The 21,767-nt window shown below is 43.0% G+C and overlaps 1 protein-coding gene across 2 annotated transcripts in view; it reads left to right on the forward strand.

Annotated features, from left to right (window-relative positions):
* Positions 1-21,767, forward strand: part of CAMTA1 (calmodulin binding transcription activator 1) — a 913,014-nt gene that overhangs the window by 223,911 nt on the left and 667,336 nt on the right. For both annotated transcript variants that reach the window (XM_043531564.1, XM_043531565.1), the window contains exon 3: positions 14,894-14,961. In XM_043531564.1, coding sequence (XP_043387499.1) covers positions 14,894-14,961 — 68 coding nt within the window. The remainder of the gene's footprint in view (positions 1-14,893; positions 14,962-21,767) is intronic.

Below are 21,767 nucleotides of genomic sequence, written 5' to 3' on the forward strand. Positions count from 1 at the left end.
GTATTAATGTTCAAATTGTCTGTTTTTATTAGTTTTATTGGATGTGGGGTTATGACGTAAAGTTGAGAAAGGGCTTTTTTAAAAATGTGTTTGTCTTTGGTAGTGGCTGAGTTTCTGGGGCTGTGAGATCTCCTTTCATTGTAGACTGTTTGGAGTCTCTCTTAATGCCAGCAAACGATTCTAACACATCTGCCGGCTGCTTGTGCAGCTAGGGTTCTGTAGTTAAATCACACCTGAGTTTCTTTTACCTGTCACTCAGTTCACAGTAGAACCGGGGATATGTTTAAAAGAAACAGCCCTGGTAACGGGAGGCCTGTCTTTATTCACAGAACTCAGATCCACAGCATGGGCAGCAGCGATAAACACCACATCTGCCAATAATGCCCCTAGGATGTCTCCAAGGAGTGACAAGGGAGTTCAAAGTCCCTGACCAGTCTGCTGAATGCCAGCAGCAGGAGGCCAGACAGTGGCAGTTGTGCTGGTGGGTTTTTGTTATGTAGATACTTATATTACTGGGAACTGGGTTTAGACCCACCATCTCCTTCCACATAGGCCAATTAACAGCAGATTAAGGGACACTACTCACAGGGGCCAGATGTTTTTCTCCTCTGCTGGCATATGATGCAGTGTGGGCACTGGTGCTGTATGGCGTATGCATGAGATGACTGGCATGTGCATTGGTGGGGGATGTTTGTTCTTGTGGCATATCCTCCTCAAATATATTTGTTCGGTGTATTACATCTCGTGGCATTTGTGGTCGGGGGCAAAATAACCAAACACTCTGTTTGTATCTACATTAGAGTTCAGCCTCAAGTTTTCTGCCGCTGGGCCAGTTGTGTTGACTTTCTCTGCATGTTTCACTGATTCCAACAGGGCCGTTTGTCAGGGCACTCCTCTTTTTGGTTGGCTTTGTGCGGTGAGCATTCACTCCAAGTACTGCAAAGCATCACTGGCTCACTGACTTCTTCTAGCTCTACAATTTGTGAGGTTGTAGACGAGCTTTCCCAGCTTCTTGTTACTGATGTAGTGACAGAAGTTGGCACGTAGGTGTCAAACTGTAATATGAATCTTTGCTTGTTTCTCTTCTACATAATGTAGTGTCGTTTGAATAGAACGACTCCTGGGCTCTTTGGTTGAGAGACTCTCCTTAAATGAAATGTTACTTTGATTTTCTATTTCATATTTGAATTTGTGGTTGTAGATATGTTAGCTGCATTAAATAACTGAAAATGCTCTTCGTAAATACAATAGGAATCGTTTACAAACTAGTACATGAGTTAGGTTTAATGGTAATCCTGTGTGTGTTGATCTCTTTCCTTTGTGACATGCATACCTAAGATTGCTGGAGATACCCTTGCCACATAATAAAATTATGCGCTATATCATTGCTGAAACGCGCTGTGATGAAGGGTTATCTGGCTGTGTGAAGATTTTAGGTATCTGGCTGTGGGTACATGAGGAGAAAGTGAAATCGAGTCAGTTAGATTGGGTGGGAAAAGTTATGGAATTTATATTGGACTAGACCATGGCATTTTATATGATTTAGTAGCTCCTTGAAAGGTATATTTCTGGATAGTAAAACACGTCCAGCCTGGGCACAGCCAACATGGAGTTGGCAGTTGCGTGATGCCTCTCAGTGGTGGCAGGGGCACAGGAGCTGTGTCTGCTCTGCTGTTGTGGGTTTTTTTTAAGATGTGAAATGTTTTCTGTTTGTGCAGTAATTGTTGTTTTAATGCACTCTGGGGGATTCGTTAATACACAAACTCACACACGTGAGTGTGTGTGGGAGAGAGACCATTTGGGTCGTCGTCATTAATCTCTTTGCTTCTGGACCGAGGCTTGTCCTGGCACTGTAAATCGATGCTCCATTCAAATTAGCATAAAGCCAGGCCATAGAGTACCTAGACAATTGGGCTGCACTGGGGATGCAGTGACTGCTTTGAGGAGCCTAGTGGTATTTTTGAGAGAACCACATTGGTGGGAGTTACTTTGGCCCTTGTTCTTGTTTTCCCAGTAGTCTGTTTCCAAACCAGCCATCCAACTAGCGACCTACCTTAGCTGATGCTTCCATGGTGAAAGTACAGAATCCAGTTTCAGAATAGTTTTATGTTGCTCCTTTTTACCTTGCAGTTTCAAGTGGGCTTTATGAAGTGGCTACATACTGATCTACTCCTCTTGGTTATAAAGATGAGCATTCTGGGAAGGGTGCCTTTTCTGCGGTTTGCATAAGTCGTGTTTTGTTATCCCATTTTTTCAGTTTGCATCCTCCTAATGCATAAGTCTTTGTAACTGTGGAGGCTTTAGTTAGTGCATGAAGAGCAGCATGGGGACTTGATTGTCTCTCCACTGTAGACTTTAATTTGTCTGGGTTTGTGAGGGAGATTTTCCTTGTTCTCCAAAGGTATTTCCTCTGAATGAGGGAAATCAGCCTCTAATATGTTGTTAAGCAGAAAGCCCCTGGGAACTCCTATCCTAGTTGATGTGAATCCTTCCTTTATCCTCTTATAAGAATTGAATTATACTTTTAGAATTGTCTAAAGATCTATCCCTCTGAGACTGAATTGATCTTTTGTCTTTCATACGATCACAGTGGGGACTAATGCTGCAAGGGGGCCTGAGTGACCATGCTGAAAAGACACATACTTGTTTGGCCACAGTTCTGCAGCACATTTGTCTGATGGCCAAATCCATCCCCACGAGTGGCTTTCAAAAATTCGTTGCATACCTGTGGACTTCAGTCTACGAGAAAACTGTCTAGTGGGTTCCAGATTATGAAGAGATGCCTGACCTCTACATAGTAAGGGGGAAGCAAGCCTCTTGTTTATTAAACCAATTTGCATCTCCCACTTCTAACGTGGTGAAGAGGAAACCAAACCCTAACTGAAAAAGCTGTGTTGTGTGAAAACTTGTAGGTGCTGAATTTATTTTAAAATCTTCTAGCATCCTTTAGTGCACTCTGTCTGTTATTCCTTGATGTACAAACTTCTGAACAGTTCGATTCTTCAGTCTGTTGAGGAGAGGTGCCTTTTGCTGGGGTTCTGTGGTAGGTGTGTGGCATCTTTATTTACTGGCTGCCCGAGGAGCGAATCGCCCCGATAATCAAGAATGCAGTGAACACTGCATCCCTCATGCACACGCTGTTATGTAAATGGCATACACCCAAAGAAGTTGGTAAAAACATAAAATACTTTTGCTTGAAGGTTGCAGCGTAAACCTGTTTTATTACTTAGTATTGAAAATGACAACACACAAGAACCAGAAACAGAGCGGGAAAGAGGCTGCTCTGTCAGACAGAGGCACAACTCCCCTCTTACCCCGAGCTGTCTGCAGACAGAGTGCGGCTACCTCTCCCGTCACTGTATGTAGTGTAGCTGTAGCCGTGTCAGTCCCAGGGTATGAGAGAGACAAGGTGTGTGTGTGTGTGTGTGTGTGTGGGGGGGTAATATCTTTTATGGGACCAACTTCTGTTGGGGAGAGAGATGAGCTTTCGAGCCACATAGGTCTCAGGACCTGAAGAAGAGCTCTGTGTGGCTCAAAATTGTCTCTCTCTGTCCAATAAAGGATATTTCCTCCCCCACCGTACTGCTCCCATTCCCCGACACTTTGCTACAAAGCATCCTAGCCTGCAAGCGGGACCAGGAAACCCTCCACACACTCCAAGTGATAGCTTGCGGTTTCAGCACAGTCTTCAATACACCTTATTATACATGCTATATTTACGTTCCCATTTTTAATCTATGTTTCAAAATTGCTGTTCGTGGATGGGCAGGTATCTGTATACAAGGATAAAAATAACGTACATTATTAATACATTAATGTACAAAAATCCATTCAGCATTGAGTCTGCTGAGATACACTGAGCAAGCCCAGGACTCCAGTGTAGAGGTGAAGTGGTACAGTGGATTTTATCTTTTTAATGTAAAAATTTTAGACCCATAGTTTTCTCAGGTAGCTGTTGTGAGGAGAGGGAAGATGTTAAATATGCAATATTCAAGTAGGCTGATGGGTAGGTCCGGGTGTGACTTCAGACCTGTCAAGGTTCCTTCCCCCCTCTCTGAACTCTAGGGTACAGATGTGGGGACCTGCATGAAAAACCCCCTAAACTTATTCTTACCAGCTTAGGTTAAAACTTCCCCAAGGTACAAACTATTTTACCTTTTGCCCTTGGACTTTTTTGCTGCCACCACCAAGCATCTAACAAATATATGACAAGGAAAGAGCCCGCTTGGAAACGTCTTTCCGCCCCAAAATCCTCCCCAAACCCTACACCCCCTTTCCTGGGGAAGGCTTGATAAAAAGCCTCACCAATTTGCATAGGTGAACACAGACCCAAACCCTTGGATCTTAAGAACATGAAAAAGCAATCAGGTTCTTAAAAGAAGAATTTTAATTGAAGAAAAAATAAAAGAATCACCTCTGTAAAATCAGGATGGTAAATACCTTACAGGATAATCAGATTCAAAACATAGAGAATCCTTCTAGGCAAAACCTTAAGTTATAAAAAGACACAAAATAGGAATATACATTCCATTCAGCACAGCTTATTTTATCAGCCATTTAAACAGAACAGAATCTAACGCATATCTAACTAGATTACTTACTAAGTTCGAAGACTCCATTCCTGTTCTGTTCCCGGCAAAAGCCTCACACAGACAGAGAGACCCTTTGTTTCTCCCCCCCTCCAGCTTTGAAAGTATCTTGTCTCCTCATTGGTCATTTTGGTCAGGTGCCAGCGAGGTTATTCTAACTTCTTAATCCTTTACAGGTGAAAGGGTTTTTCCTCTGGGCAGGAGGGATTTTAAAGGTGTTTACCCTTCCCTTTATATTTATGACAGGACCCATTAGCCTCCAATACTTCTGCTCCTCCACTCCACCTCCCCAAGCTGAGTTTGTTGACATTGGTTTGCCACAAGGGCTTCTGCCTCTGAACTCTGATGTTCTCATGCCTACAGGGACTGGTTTATGGCAGCATTGCCTCAGGTTTTTGCCTGGGGCAAGTTGCCCTATCTGTGACCCATTGAGCACACCTGTTTTGGAGGGATCTAGAGTTTGAACCAGCTTGATCCATCTCTATATGAAGGCATTTGTTTCCTTAAATGCCTGCGTGTACAAGCCATCTGCCAATAGCTTCTTTAGGGTTCTGTACTAGAACAGACTATGAATCCAGATTCCAGAAGCTCTGCCTTCCTCCTCCAGTGCTGGTCATTCCATTCCATTCTAGGGCTTGCTTTCCGTTCGCGCGTAGGATTGGGTGCACACTATAACCTGGGCAAACCCCTTTGTTTTCAGTTTTTACTAATTTTGACCTAAAATTTCCTGGGTTTTACAAAAACTATTATTTAGTTTTTACTGTCCCGTCCCCCCCAGCCCCTCCATATGCAAATTTTAGACCGCTCAAGTACATGAACATACTGACAGTTAGGAAAATTCAATACCTTCTATTAGGTAAATGTGTTTACGTTAATAATAAATTGGTCTAAGTGTACATGTGAGCCTCGTAAAGTAGGGCAATGTGGTGGAAGACGCACACATGCATGTGCACATACTGTTCATGTACAGTTCGTGAAATAAACCACAGCATTCAACTGCTTTTACTTACTTCATTTATTGCTTTTTTTTCTGTCGTCCTATTCCAGAAAACTGTGAAGTTAATTTTTGCACTGATTTTTTTTACCTTGTCCCCACCCACCCTTTTTTTCCGGGGGGGGGGGGGAGGGGGGTGTTTACAAACACAGATTAAATTGCCAGGAAACTTTAAACAAAATAAAAACTGAAAATGAAGCACCCTGAACATGGTGCATGTAGGACATGATACAATAGGTATGCAAGCATATCTCCTACTAGGCATTATACTGTGCATATTCAGAGCTAATGGTTTTGGGGACCAGTCATCTTTGGGTACGTCCATGCTACAGTTGGACACCTATAGTTGGCTTGGGCTTGCGGGGCACAGGCTAAGGTTGTTTAATTGCTGTGTAGTGGCTTGGTCTGGAGCCCAGGCTCTAGGATTCCCATGAGGTGGGAGGGTCCCGGAGCTTGGGCTGCAGCCCAAGCCCAAACATCCACACTGCAGTTAAACAGCCCCTTAAACTGAGTCCTACGAGCCTGGGTCAGCTGGCCCGCACAAGCCACGGGTGTCTAATTGCCGTGTAGACCTAACTTCCATCTTCGTTTAGTTGCACATTGTCAGAGTTTTAGAACTTGTGCTTGTTTCACTTATTCATCTGATTTGACCGGTTGGCAATAGCGCAGCATTTGTTGCTTACTCCAAGATTGTGTCCAGTGTAGCTGGTCCAGGAATCAGATTCGGGGGGGTTTGCATTACATTATTTTGACACTGCATTTTAAATGGCATCTGATCAGAAATAATGAGGGGGCATATTCATAACCTCAGCACAGCCTTCTTCCCGTATTCATGTATGAATGGCATTGCTAAAATCTATTGCAATAGTAATTGTTTTAAAAATACAGGCTAATAATTGTTTGTAAAATGAGTCATGCAGTGGATTCTGGGAGAATTTATTTGTAGTGTAAACACGTTGGTCAGAAGTTATTAACATGACATTCCCACAACTCTAATAAAGTTCATAACACAGAGATCTGGCACCACTGAAATACTCAAAGGACATTAAGTATCAGTCTTAAAACCAAGAGTATTGGAAACAAGATATTTTTACGTCTCGTTTGGGAGTAATATAATTGCGTTTTGTGGCTCTAGCAGATGCTTGGGCCAGCTGGTTGGAGATCATTGTCCCTCCCCCCCCCCCCCCCAGCTTTGGTACCATACAGATAAAATTCTTGTATAGAACTCTCATAAAAACCTTTTTTTTATCATCTCATGGTCGAAAGACCCATTTTTGTGTGTACATAATATTCTGGATTGTGTAGTCTGTAGACACTTTTATTACAAAAGCACTGGAGAATAAACTACAAATGTTTGAGTCTAATTTGAGGCAATATAACATTCAATCCGGCTTCACTGACCTTTCTGTCTAGCTACCGCTATCCAAATCTCCCTGAGAAGGAAAACCTAGAGTTGACGGAGACTTAGTTATTTATTTTTCGAGAGAGAGATTATCAATTGACATAGAACTGCGGCAGTAAACACATCTGAGTGCATCCTCATGGATGGGGTGCCAGAGCGCTGTCACCCCACGCTGTGTTGGATTGCAGGCTCGCTAGGGAACATTGGAGGGACTGAATAGCTCACGTTTGGTGTGAAACTTGAGTAATGAGGCTCCACATTTACGTATAAACTTCCCAATGCTGGTCATCACCACAGCATCCAAGCACTTAATATAATAAATTGTTTGTTTGTTTGTTCTTGCGACTTCCCTGTGAGGCAGAAAAGTACCTGCACAAGAGCACACTAGAGTGGTTGTGTTGGCCCAAGCAGTGTTTAATTTGTGCCAGGGCTGAGCCTCGGCACCTCTGGGCTTGGCAGTTCATGTCCCTGGCCCCCTGGGCTTGCCGCGTCAGTTGCAAAAGTAAAAAAATTGCTTCAGCCCTGGCACTTCTGTCCTTACAAATAAAGCACTGGGCCCAAGGCAGCGTTGGACGCTGCATAATTGTGACCTGTAGGTAGAGTTGGCTGTAGCAGATTTTCACAGCTGCTTCGCCCTAAAGAAAAGGTAGAGAATATGGCTGCCCTGCCTTACACTGACTCAAATGGATTTAGGGTCAAACTTTGCTTAAACAACATTTCCTTTGCACATTCGTTGTCTCGTGCTGAATAGTTAGCCAAGAAAAATCGGAGCAGCTGGACTGGCTGGGTGTGTGGGTCAGCATGTTGCCCTGAATGAGAGAACATTACTGGTCGCACATTTGCCAACACTTCATGTTGCCAAAGTTGGATTCCAGGGGGGAATATTTTATTTTTGCATGGTATTTTTGGACAGTCTAATTATGCAAATACTGTATTACGAATCCTCTCCTTTTCCATGAGAGTTTTGTGCTTATGACCTTCCCAGCTTGTGCGACTTTAAGACAAATCCTTAATGGGATTTCCAGCATTTTACTTAACTTGTCACAGTCAAGCCTTGCGTCTCACTGTTCTGTAAAAGAGTTGGTTATTTCATACATTTTTATGTGCAGTTCTGTCACTGTGCAGCTGAGATGTTCATTGGACTAGCGCAGGTTAGAGTTTTGGGGCATAGTGAGACCTAGAGGCACCGTTTGAGAGAACCCAGTGCTTGCATCCAGCCCATGAAAAGCTGTAATACTTGCACTCTGTATATCCATTTTTTTTTAAATACTCATTTTTGATGCTGCTTCTGTTAAATTGAACAGTTGTAATTAGTAAGTGGCAGCCTCCCTCTTTTTTTTCCATTGAAAGCAGCTCCAGACGATGGGAATCAAAAGGATCACTGTAGAGGCTGTTTTTAATAGCGTACCAGTCGTGCCTTCTACGAGTGGTTTTTAATCTGTAGCACCCAGGAGGAGCTTAGGTGAGACAGAAGACACCGTGGGAAGCTGAGCCAGAAGTGTGCAGGTTTTAAGACAGCAGTGTGTCTGGAGTCCAGAATGGCTGCGTGAGCTGTGGATTCTCCATGTGGCAGGCAGAGCAGAATGTGGCTGTAGGAGGCAGACCCGGTAGTAGTCGAGTGGCTGGGTCACAGCCAGGAGGAGACTCCAGATTCCATGTAACGTCCTCTATCTCTGAACGTTGTACCGAGTCGCGCCCTGATGTGAGTCCAGAGAACTTCTAGGCAGCCCCTAACCATAGGAATGTGAAGCTCTCCATCCAGGTTGGGGTTGGGGACTCGGGGCAGAGGGTCAGGCCAGTTCCTATTTGCGTTGTCCCACCCCAAGGGAGTGATCAGCGACCTGCCTGGCTGTGCCGTTCTGCAGCATGGCTGTCGTGTGGCTGATCGCTGGGCAGCAGGTGATGCTGCACCCGTGCAGCGAACAGAAGACCCAGGAGCTTGAGGAAGGGAGATGGAAGGAGAAGACAGGTCACTTGGGACGCAGGGACAGCCAGGCACCTCAAGGCCTAGCAGGCAGCATTCAGAAAGGCAGGGAGTCATGAGAGTTCTTGTTACTTCAGAGCAACTATCTTTAAGACTCCCCTTATTTACCCACAAGGAAATGTTCTCCTGGGTGTGTTTATGGTAGATCCAGCTTGACACCTAGTGGCCGGTTGGATTTATGGCAGGTAACAGCCTAACCTTTGCTGGAGTCTGAGTCGCTGGCTCTTGTGCTTTGGTTAGATTTTTTTTTTTTCTAACTTGGCTCCAATCAGAGTGGGGATTTATGAACCTGCATGTGCTGGTCACGTCTTCGTTCTGTGTGAATCATCATGAGTCCCTTTCCTAATGCTGCCAATATAATTTAAAGAAACAGGAGTAAAAAATATCCCTCTAAACTTGTTGTAGCACATCCTGTATTAGGCTGGCAGGAACAGCAGTGATCATTAGAATATCTCTGAAAAGACATTTGCAGCTTTTTCTGCAGCCTGACCTGAATTGAGTGGTTTGAGCCTTTACCGGTACTGTAGTTATACCCAGGATACAGCTCTGTGCTGAATTAAACAGTCTCTCATGCAGTGCAGCCTATCAATCAGCAAGCAGAGAGGCATTGACATAATTTATAACAAAAAGCTAAAATAAAAATGTTCTTGTGGCTGGTTGGGATTTGAATCCAAGCCGTGGAGATTAAATGATGCAAAGATAAAGTGTCTTTGCCTTCATGTTCTTTTGCCTTGTTCATTCTAGCTCACTTTACACACCAGCCCTATCGGTTTCCCAGACACCATGAAGTATGTTCTGAGCTGGGTTTGTTACTTTGTTAGCACTGGCCTCCTTCCCATCAGAGAATCCTGCGGGTTACTTTGAGGGGAGTATGCCCTGCAATGTCAATATTAGGGACAGATATTGTCTGGGTGCTGCTGTTTTTCTCTTTGAATATTGACAGCACAGGTGACGTGCTAAAAATGGCAGCTGGACTTCCTTGCCCTGTTGCCAATGCCCATGCTTCCATCTCACCAAGCTGAAATGGGCACCCACGTTAAGCAACAAGTGGCTGCTGTAGAATGAGAGGCTCTGACTGGGATCCCATATAACAATACCTCACACAGATAGCGCTTTTGGTCCACATTGCTCTTCAGAAACAGGCATGTGGCATTGTTACTCCCAATTCACAGTTGAAGAAAGACGACTTGCCCAGATTTCAGAGTAACAGCCGTGTTAGTCTGTATTCGCAAAAAGAAAAGGAGTACTTGTGGCACCTTAGAGACTAACCAATTTATTTGAGCATAAGCTTTCGTGAGCTACAGCTCACTTCATCGGATGCATCCTGTGGAAAGTGTAGAAGATCTTTTTATACACACACAGCATGAAAAAATACCTCCCCCCACCCCACTCTCCTGCTGGTAATAACTTATCTAAAGTGACCACTCTCCTTACAATGTGTATGATAATCAAGGTGGGCCATTTCCAGCACAAATCCAGGGTTTAACAAGAACGTCTGGGCGGGGGGGGGAGGAGAGTAGGAAAAAACAAGGGGAAATAGGTTACCTTGCATAATGACTTAGCCACTCCCAGTCTCTATTCCAATTTGCAAATGAATTCCAATTTAGCAGTCTCTCGCTGGAGTCTGGATTTGAAGTTTTTTTGTTGTAATATCGCAACTTGCATGTCTGTAATCGCGTGACCAGAGAGATTGAAGTGTTCTCCGACTGGTTTATGAATGTTATAATTCTTGACATCTGATTTGTGTCCATTTATTCTTTTATGTAGAGACTGTCCAGTTTGCCCAATGTACATGGCAGAGGGGCATTGCTGGCACATGATGGCATAGATCACATTGGTGGATGTGCAGGTGAATGAGCCTCTGATAGTGTGGCTGATGTTATTAGGCCCTGTGATGGTGTCCCCTGAATAGATATGTGGGCACGGTTGGCAACGGGCTTTGTTGCAAGGATAGGTTCCTGGGTTAGTGGTTCTGTTGTGTGGTATGTGGTTGCTGGTGAGTATTTGCTTCAGGTTGGGGGGCTGTCTGTAGGCAAGGACTGGCCTGTCTCCCAAGATTTGTGAGAATGTTGGGTCATCCTTCAGGATAGGTTGTAGATCCTTAATAATGCGTTGGAGGGGTTTTAGTTGGGGGCTGAAGGTGACGGCTTCAGGAGAGTGGGTTTGTGTGTGTGTGTGTGGGGGGGGGGAAACCTGGATTTGTGCTGGACATGGCCCAACTTGATTATCATACACATTGTAAGGAGAGTGATCACTTTAGATAAGCTATTACCAGCAGGAGAGTGGGGTGGGGAGAGAGAAAACCTTTTGTAGTGGTAAACATCCATTTTTTCATGCTTTGTGTGTATAAAAAGATCTTCTACACTTTCCACAGTATGCATCCGATGAAGTGAGCTGTAGCGCACGAAAGCTTATGCTCAGATAGATTGGTTAGTCTCTAAGGTGCCACAAGTACTCCTTTTCGACTTGCCCAGAGTGACACAGCAAGTCAGTTTTGGAGCTGGGAGCGGAACGCAGTTCTCCTGACCCTCAGTCCAGCAGCTGACTTACTCCTGAAGCTGTTCATGCATTGGGATATGCAGTATCCTGCACTGCAAATTTGTGTGGGGAAACTGGTTTAATTTGTATGAAATAAGAAATGTATTGTGGGGATTGTGAGAGAGAGTTGTGGCCTGAGTCCAGGACAGGATGCAAGCATCTTCTGAATTCTAAACTTGGTTCTGTCTTGGGTGAGTCATGTCACCCTTCTGCACCACCCCAATCAGAAAATTAACCCTTAGGAGTTATACCTACCCCATAAAACTGTGCTGAGGGAGAATATATTCATCAGAGCGAACCCTGTTAGCCCCATTCCAACACCAGGCCCTTTTCCCTCTCCTGTTGGAAATGTGCCTTCCCCACCTCACTAGCCCTCTGCGAATCTGAGTCATTGCTGCTCTATTAACTTCCATTACAGTCCCAACCCAGGCTGGGCTCCATGTTTGGTAGTCTCCATGCCTGCTGGTGGTTGGGCAGCAGCTCACATCTGGGAGAGGCTGGATCCTCCCTCACCGGGGTGGTGCACCCCCACTGTCCCTGCCAGACATAGCTTCCCTCTTTTGGTGATGTACTTGTGTCGTGCAGTATTTCCAAACCCAAGCATGTGGGCCAAAATATTATTTTTATATTTGAAATGAATGCTAAGATTCTCTCTCATTCACATGATTCCAGGAGCTGGGGCTTTAAGAAACACACCAAATACTGCAAGACTTGCTGTAAAATCATGTGTAGGTAACAGTGGTCCTGTTTCTATTCTGCACACTGGGAATAACATTGCACACAATTCTATGAAAATTCTAACAGTTCTAATGCAAATAGTGGGAGGTAGAGGCTATAGACATGAGACACTGGTGAAGAAATGCTAAAGCAAAGCTGCTTTCATGCACAGCCTCCTGTATTGGAGCAGTTTGTGTTTTTCTCTCTCAAGTTCTTGGAAATTTTTACAACGGTAATGTGGGGCATGCTGAATGGTCTCTTGAAATATGTGTTAACTACTTATGCTAAACAATCTGTTCCACCTTGTGTTTTGCTGTGACACCCTGAGTATCTTTCCCAAACAAAGAAGAGCTCTGAGTACCTCGAAAGACTCTCTCTCTCACCAACAGAAGTTGGTCCAATAAAAATATTACCTCACCCACCTTGTCGGTCTGTAGGAGTCTAGACGGTCTTAGATATTCAGACATAATTTTGACGTATGCCGAGAAGCAGAGTGCTACAGCCAGTTTGTGGGAAATGGGACTTCTGCCATCTTCTACTTTAGCTCAGGAGCAATCACTAATTGCTGTATTTCTACAAATCTCTCTAGAGCGCTTGCCTCTTTAGGGTGGAATTGTTCCACAGTGGCTGGATCGCTCTCTGGATGGTTTAATGACACTGATATATGAGGAGGAGTTCTGCTATCTGCTGGGAGTGGCAATGATGGGAAGGCACTGGAATGTGCATCATGGCGTGATGTGCTTAGGGTGGGACGTGCTCTGTCTGGGTGAAAGCCGAATGAATGGGACTGGTGCAGTCTTTTCTGCTGGAGTAATACCTGTGGAGGATTCAGAGCAGCAGCCGTGTTAGTCTGTATCCGCAAAAAGAAAAGGAGGACTTGTGGCACTTTAGAGGAGGAGCGGCTTTTGTCCTGGGTTAGAGCATGACAGGCTCTTTCTGGAGGGTTGTCTGGCCACATGCAGGTCCCCATAGTGAGTCTGCACACTCAGCAGTTCTAATGCTCGCTCTAGTGTTGCTCCTGCCAGAACACTACAGTTGTAAGTCATGAAGGATGAAGTGGTGCCCAGCATATTCCCCCACAGAATGCGTCATTCCTTGCTGTCGTCTGTAACATCCTCTGTTGGGCCGAGGCTGTGAACCTGCCCCCTCTTCAGGGCTGCCCAGAAACTCCTCTTCCCTTCCTAAATCATCGTGTTAATATCTTCCCTGCTCAGTCACCTGACCAATGGCAAGAATAGCCTGCGTTTTGCGAGCAACAGATTTAAAAATAAAAGGAGATTGTTTTACACATTGCACAATCAGCCTGTTGAACTCTCACTCACAAGATATAGAATTCAAGAGCTAAGCAAGATTCTAAAAAGTATTAGATACTTATAAGACAGTGAGATGATCCAAAATTTTATCAGGCATGCTAAGATAAAACCTATTTCCGAGACATGAACCATCTACTAACTGACAAGGTTATGAAGAAATGTCTTCTATGGGAAGGGTATTGCATAATTGTCCACTAGTGGGTTTCTTACACCTTCCCCTGCATTGATGGACCCCTGGTTTGACCCAATATGGCAATTCCTATGTTCTGACAAAACAGGAGAGGAATGGACTGGTGTGTCACATCTGAAGGTGGGGAGTGACTAATCCAGTGCTATATAAGAGATGCTGTGAGCTAGGTCTAGTGTCTTCCTCTCCATAAAATGCACATCTGCACAGCACTGCCCCAGAGTTGGAGTTTTGAGTCTTCGAATTGAAAACTGATACATAATTCCTATTCAGCAGCTTTTTTATCAGGCTTAAGGAAGTTGATTTGGTGTTTTTGTAGTAATTTGAGGTTTATGAAACACATAAACCAGCACTATCTTAATTTAACTTACAGACTCTGCCAATTTCCTGTGAGCAAATCAGTTCTCATCTGGAAGTAATGGGCCGTATCATGCCTGCAAGTGGGAGCAATGACTTACGGTGATGTCACCCACTGGCTGTTCATGGAAATTATTAATAAATATGTAATTCTATCTGCAGTGATGTTGTGTGTATAAATATTTAATTTACCTTCAGGTGCCCATGCTTTCACCATCATGCCCTTAACCTTTCTGACTTAGCGCAGAGCTCGGAGGAACTGCACAGTAGATGAAGTTATCAGTGCTTTCTCTGTGGTGGGAACCGTTTAATGTATTTCTCCTTTTTCCTTTTAATCTTTACACAGTTTGGCTTTGGGGGCTTGGGGCTTAGAATCCAAGCTGACAAAACCCAACTTCTCCTGCCTGGGTGAAAGATTTAAAAGATGGCTCTGTCCATGGCAGAGGCCTCCCTAACACAGAGTGTTGTGAGTGTGACTAAGTGAAGACCTGTTGCCTGCTTCTGTTTTTAAATGAATGGCATTTGGGGTAGGAAGCACTTTCTTATGTTTTCTGTTTAAAGGCTGAAATATTTTGGTCCTCACTATAGACTTGCCCTTTCCAGCCAAAGGCTTTCATCATTGTAGCGTGCCAAGTGGTACAAAGAAGACTTTTCAAACTGGATTTAAAGTCAAGGATCTAGCAGCGGAGGCAGGATTGAAAGTATCCTACTTGAGGGTGGAGCAGATTTAGAGAAGTTCTGTTCTGTGAAACTTTCAAGTCTCCAAAACTAGTATGCAAGTTAATTCTTTTTTGCACATTTTTCTTTTTCAGGAAATTGCAGCTTATTTAATAACATTTGAAAAGCATGAAGAATGGCTAACGACTTCCCCTAAAACAAGGTAACATTGCTAATATTGCAGCTTGTGAAAATGTACATTGATTTATTTTCACTGATGACTTGACTTGGTAATCAATTCATTGGGCACAAAGTGAAAACTCCAAGTCATGCTTGATAGCTTGTGACACTGAAGTCTCATTAATTGACTTAATGAGTGTTTTATTGAATGAAATCAGATTGATTAAAAACAGACCACCTGCAATCTTGACAGGTAAAAGTTTTAACCTGATGATTTAACATTTAATTGTATCCTTTCAGATGAATGCATTTAAAAGGCTTTGTTGAGTGAGGGTTGTAGGCTATTTATCTTGACAATGCTCCCTACTGTCACTAATCTGTTAGCTAGAAACTAAAAAAAAAAATAAAAAATAATCCCTTGCACTTTTCCTGTTTAAAACGCAGACTCTAAGTTTGTTTGTATTTTGGCATGTTTCTTGTTGGGGTTAAGTGTCTGGCGGCAAGGAGATCCCAAAAAGCCAAATTAACAGGCATGTTTGCAGTTTATTAAGCAGTAAATGTCATATATTCTTCTAACTGCCATAAATGTTTAACTTCTGCTACCCTCTGGGAACTGATACAATAAATTAAAGACTGCAGATGTTTTCCTGATGTGGAATCCTGATGATCATTTTATTATGTTAAGAGACATGAAATTACACTACTTGCGACTGAAAACAAGAAAAGGAAATTGTGCTTAAGGAAAGTGTATAAAGTTCTGGGGTGTTATCTAAAACCAAATTTTTGCTTTTTCTAAATTACAGCATCTTTCTGACTGCCAATGAATGGAGCAAGGGTTTATTAGTCACAAGAGGTTTAGCTCAGCAGGACGTGCTGAAGTTCTGTTTTTCTTGCTGTATAGTTGGGAGAAACCCAGTTCATTTTCACACCTGTTCACAACTAGGCTGTTGGGTCACTGGTGTCAGAACACATTTTTGGAGGAATAATGAACTATGTTCAGGCAAGACCTGCCTCCAGATAATACAAGGAACTCCGGTGCTTTTTCTGGGAGGATGCCGGAGTAAGTGGAAGTGAGGCCCTTCCACTTCTAGTCTCTGAAGTTCAATGTGCTAACCACTGCCTGGAGAGCAGCCCAACAATGCTTAATGCAGACAAGAGCATACTGTAAAGCCAGAGTGCGCCTCTTCCATCTCCCATTGGTTATATCCCCAAGAAATGCAAATGCAGAGAGAGGTAACAGCAGACACAGCACAAGATGAATCTTTGATAGTTTGTTGCTTGGTTTGGCATCATATTCCTTTGTAATTAGTAGGGGCAGAAATTATAGTAAGATACAAGAATGGTTATTGACCGTAACAAATAGTACAAATTAACTCGCTGAATATTTAATAGATCACAGTTGAGGGGAGGATTTAGACAAAGGAGGATGGTAGAAAAGCAGTTAAAGAACAGAGAAGGGTGGCTTTCTTTGGGAAGTTAGAAGCCAACTCTGTTAAACTTAGGACACTCTCCACCCCCCACTTCTCGAGCATTCAAGCTGCCTTAACATCCTCGTACATTATTAAACAAGTTCTTCATTAATCGTTATCAAAATGGGGTGTGTGTGAGGATTGAGAGGTGAGAAATTTCATGTGCTGTTGCTTTTACAGGTGGGGCGCCCAGTTCCATCAGACTCAAATGTATTCCTACAACGGCTGATAGTTCACCTAAAGTTCCTTGGCAGAAAGAACCTGAACACTGTGATGGGATCCCTGGGGTGCAGCCTGTGACTGTGGGACCGCTGCGCCCCCTTAACTCTCCAGTCTGGGCTGTCTCTCTCAGTGCTTTGCTAGTGACAAGCAGCAAACCCCCCTCAGTGCTGTTATCACTCAGTACAAATGCATGTGGAGCCCCACACACCCAGCTGGATTGCATGAATGCTCCCAGAGCCACTCATGAATCTCACAGAGAAAGGCACCAGCCAAATCCCACCAGCTCCTAGCCTTGTACCTCAGGAATATGCCGTCTTGCACTGCTCAAGACCCTTTCTTGAGCAATGCAAGTTTATTAATTGGTTCACCACTTCATCAGTGGAAAGTGGCTATACACCAGCCTAAATCTGAGCAGATTTACCAAGCAATTCAGGCAAACGCACTGGTAAAGATAAACAGTAAAACAAGTTTACTGATCATAGAAGATAGATTTTAAGTGATGGGCAAAAAGTCAGAGTGGTTATTAAAATATAAGCACGTAGTCTAAACTCTCAACCCTATAAGACTGGGTAACATCTAGATTAAGCAGTTTTTCTCACCCCACTGGATATTGCAGTTCATAGGACAAAGGTTTCTCCCTTGAAACCTGGGCTGGTCCCCTCTGTTGGAATCTTTAGGGTCCTTGTTGCTTGCAGCATAGGTGGGGGCAGGAGAAAAGGCCAAGCATGGGGCCCTGGTGTTCTGTTTCATACCTTCAGTCCATGTGCTTGGAGAACACAAATCCAGGCATGTCTGGGGGCATTGCTGAGTACCCAGGCCAGGCTGAGCAATTCCCCTGGTGTGGCCTTGTGCAGGTGAGTCATTGCATTGTAGCTCCCTTGCTGGACAATGGCTGTCGATGGTTTTTGACACCTGCCGGGGCGTTGGTTACTTTCCTTGCTATTGTCTTTCGGGGAGCTAGTACCTGGGCACTTCCCAAACCCACTGCATATTTTAGTGACAATCAAACTACACAATTCTCATACCTTCATATGTATTAATGATGAACATATTTAGATGGAACAATGGGTTTCAGCAGGTCATAATCTTTCCCATGGTACCTTACATGGCATGCTTTATTTGCAATATAACAATTATGAATGATGAATATGGGGGTTACATGGTGCTCCCTCGGGGTGAAGAGTGCCCCACACCTCTCCAGCCTGGGTGGGGGTCTATATTTGATCACTAGTGACAGGCATCTTAATCTGCAGTCTCTGGTGCTTCCACCTTTTTCTTGGGGCTGTGTGAACCATTTGTCTGACTCCACTCATTGGCTTCAGAACAATAGGTAAAATGATTGCATTTGGAAAGGCTGTTTTCTGACCTGGGAGCTTAAGTTATAGAATTAATGCAGAAAGATGTCTCATTGAGCCTTTGCCAGCTCAGCCTGTTGAGTGGTCAGAAAGCGTATTAAGCAGAGTCAGGGGATATATACAGCACCATTAAATACATCAGAAATATGCATGTGTTTGTAGAAATGTTTTTAAGACTTTAAGGGTTTGTTTAGTTTGCTAAAGGCAATGCATGAAAATAGCAATTTTCCTATTAATATTACAATATCCTGCTCCTGTGTATTTATACTTGAAAGCATAATGTCCCATGAGGAGGAAAGTTGCAACGGCTGTTCAAGGACCTTCTTAAATTAGTTGTTGAGTTCATTTTGAAATTTTTTTAATATTGAAATTAATTGGTGCAGTTAAATGCTGAGTTCATACAAACAGGTCTCTTGGTATTAAAGAATTAATGACATCGATCCAGCACTGAACCAGAACATTCCCCATTCTTTGTTTGCTGCTACAGGTGCTGCTAATTTCATCTTAGGAAATTAATAAAAATGAATTGCACCACTGACACTTATAGAGTTTCTTAATAAAATGATATGTAGTGTGAGCTGAGGCATCGCTATGAAATGAATCGCTGAAGTTGGCGCTCATAGAGATGTTGGGTATAAGAGTTTCAGGAAGGGGTTGACCCTTATCTGTGCTGCTTTCTGATGGTCTAACAATACAAATAGTCCTTATTGCATCCTAATTGTAAAGAGGGTGATTCAGTAATGGGGTGCTGTTTCTTTAGTGGGAGGCAGCCATGTGGTAATATTAAATGTATAGGGAAAGGGGCTCTTCTGCAAAAGTAGTTTTCTTTCCACAAAAAGTTGTCTCTGTTGGATATTTTCCCGATGAGAAGCGTGGAGTGCAGGGTCCAAACTGCAGCCTGGGGCATGTGTGCATCAAGAAGAGAGTAACTTGGTGTCCTCTGCAGGTCCTTAGCCATGATGTCACCTTCAGTGGTGTATCTGAAGGCTGGAGTTCAAGATCATAGGGTGAGGCTCTTGTGTGTTGAATATTGATGACAATATTTCATTACAATACAATAATGTCACATGACAGGAGCTAATTGCGAACTACTATTCATCCTGAAAGGTCGATAATGGGATGTTGTGAATGGCAGAGATGAGACCCTTTGCAGAGTTGGCTCCAACTAACGCTGTGTGTTCTCAAGGGAATGTGCAGAGGTAATTTGAAACGTGCATGTGAATGATTTAGGAAGGTGCAGTGCCAGTTTGTCTCCCCTTTCCTTTTCACTGGGTAGCACAGCTCTGCTGTCTGACACTAGAATGAAGGGCGTGTTTATAACGGAAACCTAACACTTCTTTCAGGGCTGGGGCGTTTGCTCTGGCTGAAATGTGTTGAATAGAATAATTCTACTGCACTAATATACAGGCTGGCAGAAGAGAGGGTGGCTACGGGTTTCAGGCCATATCTACGTGCCTGGAGTTTCAACGTGGCTTAATATTTTCCATTTAATAATTCAGTGAATTTATCTATAATGAGGGTATTAATAAGTTAAAACAACTGAGTTCCCGTGTTTACAAAGAAATGATGAGCACGGATGTCCTAATGTTTGTATGCGATCTCTGTAACCTGTGGGTAAGAAAGTGCCTTATGCATGTCTATTAACAGAATCCTAATGACTGAAGAAGCAACGAGAAATCTTCCAAAGAGTCATAGAGACACTGGACGTTTCTTTGAACGTATGAATCAATGAATTTCACAAATCTCATGGTAAAGTGACTTTCCCCTGGTCAATAAAGATTAAATGTCGGACAGCACTGTAGTTATTTGGTTTTGTGTAACTAAGAGTTTGTTGTTTTTGCAAAATATGCTAATAAACATACTGGAGATTATTATAACTAATTAATTAAAACTAAACAATGTATCAACATAAATTAACAAAGTACATTTGGTGATGTAGTAACCTTGATGTTTTCTTGTAATCATATTTGCTTGCTTACTTGTTAATTTGCCAACTAATCCACAATGGATCTTCTAGTCATTAGTGAGAATTAATAAAGTTCTACTGTAATGTAGCACTAATAAAATCTTTGATGCTTCTAGATTTAAATGCAAATCATGGAAAATTACTAAACATTCCCATAGGAAGTGGAATAAAATTATTATTTTCATTGTAAAAGGCATCCTGGTTTTCAGTGTCACAGTGGATTTTCCAGACACAAACAATCTTGGTTTCTCCCTCAATACATTCTAAAACTGTTTTTTCTAGTGCTTTTCATTTTCAAAGCACGTTTAAAAACTTTAATCCTCATAACACCACCGGCTTCAAATCTCTCACGTCCCTGGTGAGTGTCCTAGATACTGAGCTATTGGCTGTTCTGGGGTGAGTCTCGGCTGTTGACCAGGGATCCCACGCCTCACCTGCGAAACCATCCCAATGAAAGGTTTGTTGCAACCAGTAGCTCTTCCTGATTTGGAGCAAGAACTTGAACTTGGGTCTCCTACATCCCAGGTAAGTGCCCCTACGACCAGATTATAAGAGTCAATCTCTCTCTTCCCTATGGTTCAATGAATATTTATACAAAGCAGAAGAGCTCCAATGAGGGGGGGATAGGGGGAGGGAAGGGGAAGAGAGAGTGTGTAGAAGACTGACTTTATAGCCTCGTGGTTAGGGTGCTCATGTGGGATGTGGGAGACCGAAGTTAAGTCTTTGCTCTGATTTAGACCAGTGACTCGAATGTGCATCTGCCTGACCACTAGGCTGTTGACTGTTCTCAGACAGTCTCTTTCTCTCTCTGATTTTGACCAAAATTTCATCCTAACAGAACTTTCCTAAACCCAGAACTGACATGATTTCGTGAAAAGTTTTCATTTCCATGAAAAAAAGTGTAGTTCAAAAGTTCCCAACCAGCTCTTAGTATTACCTTTGTTTCCAACATGAGGAAACTGAGGCACAGCGAGGCTAAATGACTTACCACAGGCTAAAACCAAAGAGACATCAGTAGAATTGGGATTAGAATCGCAGGAGTTGTAGACCCAGGCTCCATGCACTGGAGTTAGCTGTTCAGTCCACTAGATCCCAGTTTCTCTATAAGGACTGCAATTCGATTATTGAGAATTAAATCGTGTCTCTTCCTGCAATGGATAAATACAGATTTTACCTTCTACATTTGTGCTTTGATGCAGGGTTATTTATCTCTTTCATGCTACATTTCATAGCATTATGTTATCCATATTGTCTTTGCTTGATATTACTTATTTTGTCTTTTTTATAACATAAAAATCAATGAAAGTGATTAAACAGAAAGAAGAGTCTGACCTAAGCTTACAAGAAGAGGATTTTCAGAGTACAGGTATCTCCGTTTGTCTTTATCTTGGACTTTTAAGTCCTAGATGTGGCCAGGATTTGAAAATGTGCATGAACTTTTCAGCACAGCAATATAAAATACAGATTCTTCAAGAAACCTTCGCTCTGAGTCTCCAGTCTCTTGTGAATTAAGTGAAACCGTGAACGACGAGTGTGTGTTAGCAGATTACTGCACCTTAGATTGGATTGTGGTCACATAAATTAGAAAAATCAAGTTCCATCAAATTAGAGTTTCCTGACGGAACTAGAGCTGCCTGACAGGTGAGGACTGCAGAGAGGATGATTTCAGGTAGTCCTGTTTTAACTGCCGGTAACCTTTGTTCTTAACACTGTACTTAATTTTTCAAAGACAATATGACTGATCCTGTGCTGATCTGTGTGTTCAGATATTCTGTTAGGTACCTCCAGAACTCAGCATGGACAGTGGCCATGAATGAAACCTAGAGTATTTCTGCAA

The sequence above is a fragment of the Chelonia mydas genome, chromosome 18 (assembly GCF_015237465.2).
Source record: "Chelonia mydas isolate rCheMyd1 chromosome 18, rCheMyd1.pri.v2, whole genome shotgun sequence".
Taxonomy (NCBI): Eukaryota; Metazoa; Chordata; order Testudines; family Cheloniidae; genus Chelonia; species Chelonia mydas.